Source organism: Lissotriton vulgaris, chromosome 10, assembly GCF_964263255.1.
Source record: "Lissotriton vulgaris chromosome 10, aLisVul1.2, whole genome shotgun sequence".
In the NCBI taxonomy this organism is placed as follows: Eukaryota; Metazoa; Chordata; class Amphibia; order Caudata; family Salamandridae; genus Lissotriton; species Lissotriton vulgaris.
The window spans coordinates 173,310,668-173,323,208 of record NC_141698.1 but is presented as its reverse complement, the minus strand read 5'-3'; the positions used below and the strand labels follow the sequence as shown (position 1 = coordinate 173,323,208).

Sequence of the window (12,541 nt, the reverse complement as noted above, 5' to 3'; positions counted from 1 at the left end):
CCGCCTCCGCGGTAAGAAGCATGCAGCGCTAGGAGAAAGCAGCTGTGTGCAGAGCGAGGCGCTACAGAAGATAGATGTACAGAGAAGGAGAAGATACGCCTTGTGCGCAGAGCCATCAGGAAGGAAGCGAGGACTCGTGGCATCTCCTTACAGTACACTCTTTGTTTAATGCCGTCCACATCAGCAGAGCAGAGGCCTGTAGAGAGGTCCTGGCAGGCTCGGCTCAGCTCCCTAAATACTGGAGAGGGGGGGGGGGGGGGGAAGAGATGCATGGCTCTGGCTCAGCCCGAGGTCCTGTTGGCACCTCGAGCCCATGATGAGCTGAGCCTCCATGTGGCATTGCCTGCCCCTCTCCCCTTAACCCAGGTTGTTAGTTGCATAGATAAATAAGCAGTAACTATGGCTTGGGCTATAGTATGCGGCTGGGTTGGGTATAAAAAAAATAAGATATAAAAAGAGGCCAAATTATGCGGTATAATGCAGCACATTTGGGTGCATGGGGGGACTAAACAGGCCCAAGCTGCGGAAAGATAGTGGGAACACAAGTCACTTGAAGGACATTACCTGGCCTGTAGTCACATCACAAGGCTGATGTACGCCCATCCAATACCTGGCCTCTCTGAAGAGAGCACGCAGCGATGGTCAGCTATGTGTAAGTGTGTGAAGGAGTGCACAGCGCTGAAGGAGGTTACAATGGGTTGAGAGGGGGTGAAGGGTGAAAAAGCTTGCAATACCACCTACCATTGTCCTGCCCTAACAGCCCCACATAACGCCTTAATTTACTAAAATGTGAGGGACAGTACAGCAGCAAAAAGGGGATTGAAAGGATAACGCCAGCAGCGTGGGTAATGTAATAAAGGGTGTGGCTTAAATAACGTGCAAAAAAAAGAGAAATCGTGCTTAACTTAGTGTGCTGCCTCACTTGTATTTTGGCGGTTTCTGTCATTGCATCCAGATATATGATACAACGAGTAGCAGCATACTGACAATAAGTCGGGTCTATTGGCTTTGTCAATGGTTGTTAGTTGCATAAGATAAATAAGCAGCAATGATGGCTTGGGCTATAGTATGGAGAGTGGGCTAGGACACATGTAAGAGAAAAGGGGGGAACATTACCTACAGGATGAGTGAGGTGCAAACAACATGCTGCAGGCGGAAGAACTGGAGGCATTCTTCAGTTAAGAGGTACACGCCATACCCCCCCAAAATGAGTGCAGTCCACAAGAACGGGAAAAGGATGCTGGTGACACAAACAACAAGCGATGCGCGCTCTGTGCTGGGGAGGGGGAGGGCCATTAAAGAAAGGGGGCAGAGAGGAGCCTGTGAGAACTCGTGCCGAAAGTTTAAAGAAAAGCGGAGATCAAAGGAAGGGTGGGAGGGACATTGGCGAGGGAGCATATGTCAAGTGGAGATGTAGGTGCTTTAACAATGAGTAAAAAAAAGTTACAGGGGTGTGCTGAAGCATGGTAATCTGAATGCATGTCCATATGGCAGCAGAGGCGGAAACTTGTTTTAGTTTTTACCTCACGTTGAAATATTTGCACTTTTATGCACAAATAAAAGTGGCATTGTTTGACTGGATGGGTTTGATGTTTATGCTGCTAAATTGGTATTGCTTTACCAGGCACTTTGAAATATTTATGCCTTCATGCACAAACAAAAGGAGAATTAGTCTGACTAAATAGGTTTGATTTATGTATGCTGGTGCTTGCTGTACTTGTTGTTGTTTTACTAGTCAGTCTGAAATATTTGCACCTTCATGCACAAACCAAAAGGCATTGGTTGACAGTGGTTTGATATTTGTATGCTGCTGCCTTCTGTACTTGTTACTGTTTTTCTAGTCACTTTGAAATATTTGAGCCTTCAAAAGGGGAATTGTTAGTTTAAACTGGTTTGAATATTATGTGGAGCTGTAGTTGTTGTTGTTTACCACCTGCTTTGAAATATATGTGCCTTAATGCACTCACCAAACAGGGAATTGTTTGAGTAACCTGTCTTCATTTTTGCATACTGCTGGACTTGTTTTTACCATGCACTTTGAAAGTATTTTCACCTTGCTGCAAGAAGAAAGTCGATTGTTTTTCAAAACGTGCTTGGTTTTTGTATATTGCTGGACTGGTGATTGCTTTATTATGCACTTGAAAGTATTTGCACTTTTTCTTTTGCTTTACCAACAACAGTTTGTATAGATTGTCATTAGGATCTTGCTGATTTGGTTTGTTTTTATTCTGCATGCAGTGTTATTTATGGTGTGTAATATATGTGCCTTAAATTTCGTATTTAGCATTATTTACACTACAGAAATTATAAATTAAAACAGACAAACATCTGCTTAAATGTTCTTAAGCATCCAAACAGTTTTCTTTCTCAGCCTTGTTTGCCTGCCTGTTTTGCAATGCTTACTAATAAAGACATGATGGTAGAAATCGAAATTGCTTCCTGAGTTCACGTTATCATGCGCAACCCTTGACAGTCGCTAATGTGTGACATGCAGGCTATTTCTCTTAACTTTCACAGACTACTAAGTTATATCTTGTGTACTTCTCATGTATGTTGTCAGTCACATTTTTATGGAATTGCTGGTTTGGGTTTGTCTTCAAAACTTTCAAGTTATTGTACATCAAGGTCAATTCTATTTCAGACCCTTCATAGTTGTTCTTAGTTCTTCAGCCAGAGGCAGTTCCTGAGACAATAGGATCGCTCCTTGGCATTGTTCTGATTGCTGCCTCAGTCAAGCAATCTGCTTTTGACAGTATTGTTACAAATGGCATAGCTTGTGTGTTAAGAGTGTTTCCCATTTTCTCATTAGAACTTAGAGAAAAACAATATAGAGGCATTTCATTTAAATGTTGGGAGATTTCAAATAAAAATATACTAGATTTCTCGGTTGTAGTGCAAGTGGTAGGTGGTGGGCTGGGCCCGTAGTGGGGGGGGGGGGGGGCTCCATGTGCTTTGCAGGAGAGCCCCCTCAAGTTTCGTTACGCCAATGCTTGTAACTTCATTATGGCTCTTTTGTTGCTCTTTTGTTTATGGGCGAAGATGCATATGGTGCTGTACAATTAGCAGGGAGGGCCATTTTTGCATTACTAACACCATATTAGAAAGGCCCTAGGTAAGTTCAGACAAGGATAACAATGAGGGATGTGTGAATTTGTCAAGGTTTTCTTTTGTAAACTTCTCCGAAACCTTGCAAATGCTACAATTACTTGCCATAGGCAGTGAAGTTCTCCGTGTGTGATTTAATAGGGAAATTAGGACTTTCTAGCTATTTTTAAGTTGTTGTGAGGAAAACTAGATTCCCAACATCCATCTAATGGCGACTACTGTGCTGATGATTTATTTTAAGTGGGATAACTTCAAGGGTCAAAAGAGGAAGTTGCGAATTAAGCATGAACTTCATAAGATTGACATTAACGCCTCATAACAGTAAATATAAAGGTACATAGATAAGCCCTGGAAGGGCACTGGCAAACATAAACAGTATCAATACTTTAGAATTGAATTTAACTGCATGACGTGTTTAGGTTCGCTAATTGAAGCAAAATGAAAATCATGAATCCTTATTGGTTTTGGAGCTTTAATTTTAATTTCAATTATGTTGGGTACTCAATAAGGCCTCTATAGACATTACATCATGCTAAAGCCAGACCAGTTCTTCCCTGTGGCATTCCTATCTGGTTTCCCCTTATTAGATCCAGTAGTGGCTGGTCCTGCGGCAAAGTGGCGGTGGGGTATGAAACTAACTTACCTGGTCGTCACCGATCGCCGCTCTGCTGCTCTTCTCCTTCCTGCTGTGTACGTAATGATGCTCCTAGATGCCCCACGGCAAATCCCAGCGCTTCTCTCACGCTGGTACCAGCATGAGAAAAGCTCTGGGATTGGCCGAGTGGGCTTGTTTTTCGCTCTAAAGGGGACTGGGAGCCTATGCCTGCTGTTCCTTCCTCCCAGCAATGTTGGGAAGATGTCAATGCACATAAAGTCTTTGCCGCCCTACGATGGCCGGTCAAACCTCCAAGTGCACTGCCAGCAATGCTGCCCACCACTGCCTTTCCATGGCATGGCCCGGCCCCAAAGACTCCGCTCCGTCCAGAGAAAAAATTAAATAATAATACTGTTTTATTACCATTTTATTTTCCCTTTCCCTCGGCTGGCCAGCAAGGGGGGCGACGTTCCTCTGCCATAGCAGAGGAGCCGCATCTAATTAGAATTCCATTATTTCTTGCCAAGGCTCAGATTTGGAGAAAGATGCTAGGGCTTGAGAAGAATACATTAATCACAATAATTCAATTGAAGGTTGGCCTTAATGGCACATACCCTAATACTAGTACTGATTTTTATATTGAGTAGGATCCAGTGTAATACATTGGAAAAGTGCTAAATGGAAAATACCAAGGTTATGTATCCTGTTACATGCAATGGATATCAGTTGTAATACTCACCATGATAAAAATGCCCCAAGCTCCTGATAGGAAATTCATTAGTAATGCAGTTCATAAATTGACTGCTTTAACGGGCTTGCAATATAAATCCACAATTGAAGTCCCCCCTAGTTATTGCCAATAGTATAATGGTACCTTATCGTAAAGGCTATCAGATGCTTGGACGTAAAATTTAATGCAAACATTGAGGATTAGAATGGGTCATTTTCCATTACTTGGTCATTTGGTGTCTGGTGTAATTTTAGTGGTAGCCACAGGATTTTCAGAGTTTGCTATAGAGCAGCTGGTGCCATAGATGATCCAATGTAAATATGTGCATTAATGGAGACCAACTCGGTTGCCCCTTCTAAACTATGCTATTATAGTGACAAGGATGCAATCTGCTATGCCTTTTTCATGCTGGTTTTTATAGAATGAGTTGCAAATATGACAGTGAAGTTATGATAATTTTTCTTTATATTGCTAATTGCATGCGCGAAATTTAATATAGTTTATAACAAGCAAGTCTAGACATTTGGGGATTTAAGACCACTAACAAAAATGCTTAATGAAGTGTTTTTCTTGAATAAGATGTGAATACTAGTTGAAAGCTGATTCTGTGATTTCTGTTTTTTTAGGCATGGCTATCGAAGATACTGTTTCTGCAAAATTAGTGTTTGATTCATGGTCAAGCAGTACAGAATCTGAATGACCGAGTGAGATCTGCCGGACTGCATCTGAAGGAAAAGTTTAGTTTTTAATGTCCTTATGAATTATGCCTTTCTTAGAAGTGAGAGATTTACTAACATTCAAAATCCTTTATCAGTTAGAGCCATGGGGTTTAAGTCTGTGTAACATAGTGTTATGGCACATTTAAGTTCCATTTCTGATGGGGAGGGAAAAGTTAAACCACATCATTATGTAGTTTTGTATCTGCACAATACATACACTTTTCCCGTATAAAAAATTATTTCACAAAAACACACAAGATCGGTTTATGTAGTGATTACTACCACATTCTTGAAGTTTAATAGCATCTTAAACAATAACTGTTACCATTAACATATGGCAAGCGTTCTGTTAGTCTCTGACGGATGTCAAGCTCATTGGGCCTCAGAAGGATGAACAGCTGAGTCGGCCCTACTGGGGCTCCAAACTGTGTTCTGTGTCGCCCAGAGAGTTTCAGCAGATCGATTAACCAGCTAAAATTCCTCTGCAACTTTTCTTGCTGCAGTTATTTATAGGCTTCTCCTATTCCCGTCACTCGTATATCCCTACACATTTTCTGTTACTTGCTTTTTAAATCAGATCCTCAAATATTTTGGTAAAAATTAATTTCCATGTAACAGGTATACACAGACCTTATGCAAGCCTCCCCATTACCAGCTGTGCTGTGCACTGCTGCTGCTGCTTGCACTGTCACATGTTTACTGCTGTGGAAGATGTTTTGGTCTAGCTGGTGGTGTTGCTAACAAGCTTTGTCACCCAACTTTCTTTACGACTGTAGGACACATTCAAGATGGCTGCCGATAGTTCCTCAGGCAGGATCGCATGCTGCTAATGCGCATCATCTCAAACTCTAAAGGCCGTGGTATTGTGTAGTGCTACATTTCTGTAGCTGTAGCCATGCACTTTGCATTTGTGTGTGCATGAAATATGGTCCAGTCAAGAGTGAACTATGGAAGTTATATATCCCAGGTTGCCTCTACAAAAGTAGTGCAGAAACTGCAGCAGATTAAAAATGCCACAGCCAGACGTAGCACATAAGTATTAATGGCTCCCCCGAAGAAAGAATTGGGTTTAAATAACTTATCATTGTCTATAAAGCCATTTTCTCTGAATCACCTTTTATTTTGGCCACAGTCAATTGCCATAAACTCCTACCTACACTTAAAGCATCTCTCAACCTCTTACATACGTCAGTCACACGAAAGGCCAGAATTGCCTACAAAGCTTTATCTTCAGCTGCGGCTAGGCTTTCAAACCCTCTTTCATTTTCTCTTCTCTCTAAGGCGTTGCTGTTTCTATTCAAGAAATACCTGAACACCTGGCTCATCCTAAAATAAAACGCGAATGCAGTAACTTAGAACATGTACATTGAGTTACTTAGTATGATGGCACCTAAGCATCTGTGTACTTTCATTTTTAGGTCTCGCCTAGCGTTTCAGCGCATGTACTGCTCGCTCGGCGAGACCTAAAGTGAGAGAGTAGATTTGAGAAGGGGACTTGAAGCCCCACCCCTCATTATTATTGGCTGGCGTCACCGTTTATGCTAAACGGTGGCCTGCCATTGGTGACGCCCTTTCGACTTTTCGTGTGGCCGATCCGGATGGGGTCGTCTGCTTTGCTGCTGTCGCAAAGCAATTTCTTATCTTCATGGGGGGCCATCTGTTTTCACTCAGCCCATGTTTATTTGAAAGCGCGATGCAAATATAAACACACAGCTGAGTGAAAACAGATGGCCCCCTGCCCTCCCGCAATGGCGAGAGCTGGTTCCCACTGCCGGCACCAAGCGCATGGTGTGCTTTCACTTTCCTATTTTTATTTATCATTTGGGCAATAGCGTGCTGGCCTCGCCCCACCCTCTGGAATGGCTGCTCCCTCCCTCTCCCTGGCGGCTCAGGCTGAGTGAGGGTGGTTCCACCTTGTTCGAGCAGCCCTAGCACTGATTAAACCCACCCTTTGTTTTAAAACTGTGTCACGAGATTAACACAAATATACTTTGTTTTTTTTCCTAGTCTCTCACTATCCTTTCCAGCAAATGTATCACATTTTAGTTTTTAGAGGGCTGGCTGAATATAGTAGGAGCTATGTTTTCATGTTTTAGAGTTCAGATCTACAAATCAGGCTCTAGCACAAAGCAATTTAGTTTAAACAGATGATACTGTGAGTAAAAGTTACATTTAAACCATTCACTGTATCATTGTCTGTGTTTTCGGTGCGTGAAATTAATTAAATTGTTCGGTCCGTCGGTCACTTTAAAATTGCAGTCTATTTTTGAAGCATTTCTCAGCTTGGAGTTTTTAAAATATGGTCACCCTAGTTGAGGCTCCTACACTACGCTAGTTTAAAGCACTCCGACTAACCCTCAATAGCCCTCCTTATACAGGCCCCTCCCGTTGCAATCTTTGAAAAGCACCCATTTCCCTGCTGTGGAAGCCGGAGGATAAAGACTGGAGAGGCCGCTCCTCCCAGAGCTCTGAGATTGCTGACTTAGCCGGGCTGCACGCTCTGTTCCTGCTGTTGGTGAGTGTTTATTTCACCAGTGTTAAAAGGCAGCCTCAATTCCGGTGTACTCTCTTCCCTGGTTAGAGGTTGGTGTCTTGTTTCAAGAGAGGAGTTTTTGGACGTGGAATAAAAACATTTTTTTTCTGCACTAGTTGGAAGCGCTAAAGCAGATCCCTCCAGCAGGAAAAGAGGCATGCACAGGCTGCTAAAGGCCAGTAAATGGACGCAAGTAAAACAACGCCAGCAGCTTGTGTGAGCTTCGGCGATCCATTGAAATGCTTCTCTGCATCCATCTGCTGCTACGGCCTTAACAATGTCCTTGCTGTACTCCGGTTTAGCCCGCATGTTATTGGCTCCGGCGTCAAGGGGGGTGGTTTTCAATGACGCATTATCTGAAGGTAAATTCACATTGCCATGGTGCCCTCTTGGAGTGAGCCTTATGCTCTGTTCTGCACCTTGCAAATTTGGCGAATGCTTGGTATGCGCAAGATTGCTTTGCACGTTCAAATCAACAAAAATATTATTTGTTTACTTGCATTTAATTGATGATAATACTTTCTAATGCGCGCATCTGTTTATTGCTGCAAATCGGGTGTAACTTGGGCAAGCTTTTAAAAAATTGTCCAACAATAGCAACTTTGCACCAGCATGACAGGAATTTTGTCCCTATTTTATTTATATATTTACCTTCACAAATACTAGTGGTATTGCGTGAAACTTGCTGACTTACCTCGCCTTATGGACACTTGGGCTCCTGAACAAACAGCAATTAAAAAATGTTCATCCTGTTATAACTAAGTAGCCAGCCATCTTGTCTGAAATGATTCTTCAAAATATATAGGATGAACGTGGCATTCTTAACCCGTTTAGCGCGTCGAACATTCTGCCCCAGTGCGGACGTTCGATCGCGCTAACGGGATTCGGACGTCCAACGGTCGTGCGCAGCACCAGCGAGGTAGTGCGCGCGACGACCGTTGGACGTTCGAAGCACGGAAGGGGTTAAATTATGTTGTTATCTGGTACTTCAAATATATCAACTGTACATTGTTGTAGACATTTTAATCAGCGCTCTAAAATTAAGTTCATTATTAGTTTAACAGGGTCGTCAAAACTGTTAACCATTATTGTCTGTAGTTTGTCGAATGATTATTTTTGTATACTTTCATGTAAACAAGACAAGTAAAAAAATTAAATATCCGAAATGATATTTTCTTACAGATTCTGGTGTCTGCAGCCTCTCTTTTTAAACAAAATCTCTGCCCGTTTCAATTCCACACAATCTCTAAGTCTGGTTGAAAGTTTGAAGCCCTATAGGGGGACACAACATTTCCTTTTTATCGGACTTCATTATAAACATGTTTAACTGTCACCTTTGGAGTCAATTATCATTCTAAAGTTAAGACCTGTTGAAGTTTGTTGTGTATTCTTTTACAAAACCCATTTACATTTTGTAGGGTAAATGGTATTGCCAGTTGGTTTCTAAAAGTACACACACAGAGCTCTCGTAACATGACTGTGTTATGTCCACTACAAAATCTGTGGTCTACAAACGAGCTTCCCTTAGTTGTGCATTAGAAGGAAACAGACAATATTATGCTCAGCAACAATATTTTCACAGCAGAATCACAGGGCAAGCAAAGGTGTTAGCCCGGCCATTTTTTCAGATCTTCAAACATTGGCAACAGACCTATAGAGAGAGATGGCGGGCTGAGCGCCGCCGAGTGAAGACGTGTATGTGTGGGTCTGCATCGGTAAACTCATTACGCTGCCTTAATGAGTAAAATTTACGCTTTCTCAACCTGAAGGAAAGATGAAAGAAAGGAAAGTTTAAGGTGCCCCTGCACTCACTGTGAAAAACGGCAGGCGACTGGCTGGAGATCGGAGTTTTCGGCGGGGCTGATGCGCTTGGCGATCGAGGAAGGGAGAAAGAGAAAGAAACGAAGCGCTCGCATACCTGTACCTACCTACCGAGAGGAACGGCTGGAGTCCGGTTGAAGACCGGAACTTGGCGGGGGCCGATGCTCTGGAAACTGCTGCAGCAGGGCGGCAGGAAATTGCTTCGCTCTTGGATTCACGTAGCGAGCTTCGCTCGCTTATCGCCGCCCTCTATCTTCACAGCCGGCTGGGCGTTCCCAGCCCCGATACAGCAGAGTGCACACCTGAGGTCTTCCCTGGTTACACGGCCAAGGCTGCAGAAACGGACAGAAACAGTGGAAACGACTACGGCACATGAATCAATGTCAACGCGCCAGACCAGATCCAGGAAGACTGCTTTGACATTAAAAAAAGCACTTTCAGGTACTATGACGGCAGTGGCTGCAGGGGTAACGGTGGTGGGGGATAAAAATGAGATGAATAATTCTGTCAAATTTAAACAGCACTCAGAACATTTAAAACCTGCAGATACAAAGGGAGGTGCTAGTGCCAGTAGCGAAGTAAATGTTGATTCAGATGTAACAGAGATACAATTAACAGGCAAACAAAAGAGGAGTAGCAATGACAAAGGTGAAAAAAACGGGGATAAATCCGATGGGATATTGGTAGATAAAGAACTTGCTGTACCAATAGTGCCTATAGTGCCCACAGTGCCATGTAACAAAAACGGAGAGATTCTGTCAGAAAAAACTACTCTGGAGGCAATTAAAGATATTGGGCTTGTTACTGAGACACGCGGTGGCAAGAAAGGATCGGATAAACTTCCCATGGATAAGGGGCCAACAAGTTTAGCATTTAAAGAAGCCAGTGAGATAAAACTGGTTAAGACAAATGAAATTGTTAAAAATATGGAGGTTGCAGCAGAGAGAGACTTAATAAATAGCCCACTGCACACGGTACAAGACCAACCAGGAGGCTCTGCACACCTTAATGTTAACACCACGGCTCAGCACTGACTGACAAGATCAAATCAAAGGAGAAAGAGAAGGGGAAAGAGGGTGTGATTGAGTCTGAGGCTAAATCAGATGAAGATTCAAATGTTGACTACGAGGAATTATCGGAACCTGAAGAAGAAGGGCTCAATGAGGCCTCCAAAGCGATAGTTAACAAAAAACTGTTGTCGAGGAAAACCAAGAGAAAGGTCAAGACTAAACAAAAAATCCTCCTACTAAAAACAACAGGTAAAGAAATGGCAGAAAGTAAAAAAACTCGGTTAATAGATGACAGCCCTCTGAGAAGATGGATAGAGGCTAAAGGTGGGGTTAAGAACATGGCCCTAAGACTTTCAGGGACAAGCCCCGATGAGCTGAATGGCCAACTTAGTAAAATACAAGAAGACAACCTCAGTAACGACTTAAGCTTAAAACTGAACAAGCCTATGGATCTATTAACTGACTCTAGCTCGAGTGCACTTCCCTTGAACCAAGAGGTATCTAGTAACATGGTTATAATCTCGGAGGAAGGAAATGGGGACTTAAGTACTGAGATTTACTCAGGGATTTCTAGAGCTTCACCTAACGCTATTTCAGATACCTCGCTGTCTCATACCATATTAAACGACGCTGTGAAATCCAGTGAGGAGCAGGATCTTGAACTCTCAACTTTTAATTCTGAAGCGATAAATGAAATGAATGAAACTATAGTATCCAGTTTGAGGAAAACTCCAACGCAGTTAGAACATAACTTTAATGCTAGACCAAGAGAAAATGTGGAACACGATTCTTTGGTTGATGTGTCCGGTGAGACAAATTTTGGAGAAACAGTACCCGATCCATCTACTACACAAACTAGTAAATCCTCTCTGCAGAGCGCTTCTGACACTTTAGATCCTATACCTCCGAAAGTTATTTCAATGGAGGCAATTATGCAGATTCTGATAGAACAGAGAGTAGAGATACAACAACAATACTCTCAACTAAGAGAAGACAATACTAAAATACAAGGAACTATGATGGATATATGTCAGAATCTAGGAGGAGTAACAAAAGAAATAGAAGATATCAAATCACGAATAGTGGAGGTGGAGGAAGATGTGAGCCAAACTACATCAATTGTCAGACAAAATACTTCAAAAGTGTCCCTTCTGGAAGCTAAAGTGGAAGACTTGGAAAATAGGGCCCGGAGACAAAACCTTAGACTTTTCGGAATACCTGAAGGAATTGAGGGGTCAGATCCGAGAGCCTTTATGGTTAAACTTTTTCAAAGGGCCTTTTTGGACCTCACGGATTGGGATTGGGACTCCCAACTCCAGAGAGTACATAGACTTCCTCTAGTCCAAAGAAACACTAATAGCAAATTTCCGAGACCCTTTTTGATTTATTTTGGTAACTTTCTTTTGCGACAAGCAGTAGCATTAAAAGCAAAACCTAATAACCCTGTTACCGTTGATAACTTCACTTTTTTTGTGAAGTCAGACTTAACTAAGGCCACTATGGATAAACGGTGGGAACTTTGGAAGCTGATCGATGCCTTTAAAAATTTAGGATGTTTGGCCTATCTTCAAGAGCCTGCTCGCCTTAAGGTTATTCGTGATGGGCAAGTGGCCTTCTTCACTGATCCTCTATCTGCGGAACAATGTCTGGAAAAATTTTCCCGGGACAATGAAAAAAGAAACCAAAAAGAAAAAGAAAATTAGTGTTGCACTCTTTTGTAAAAATTTAAAGGGTCAGGTTTATATATATTGGTATGTTTATACTTCTTCTCTTTCTTTTTCTCTTTTTCTTTCTCTCTTTCCTTTTGCTTTAAGTGGCCTTTTTGGGTTTGAACTAAATATAGATACAATAAGGCACAATAAGGCATGAATTAAATATGGTTAGAGCAGCCACTCATGCATGCTTCTTCACTGCGCTGCCACGCTAGCGGCAGCAACGCTAGAGGGGAGCTCCCCCCCCAAGAAACGGGCTGCAGCAAGGGAGGGGGTGGGGTTGCCACAAGGGCTGGGGTGGCAACGGGTGTCGTGG

At 42.6% G+C, this 12,541-nt stretch overlaps 1 protein-coding gene across 1 annotated transcript in view; it reads left to right on the top strand.

The window, feature by feature from the left end:
* Positions 1 to 7,932, top strand: part of CRYM (crystallin mu) — a 92,420-nt gene extending 84,488 nt beyond the window's left edge. The window contains exon 8 of the mRNA XM_086940816.1: positions 5,057 to 7,932. Within this exon, the coding sequence (XP_086796942.1) occupies positions 5,057 to 5,130 (74 nt within the window). The 3' untranslated portion in view covers positions 5,131 to 7,932. The remainder of the gene's footprint in view (positions 1 to 5,056) is intronic.
* Positions 7,933 to 12,541: the final 4,609 nt, after the last annotated feature.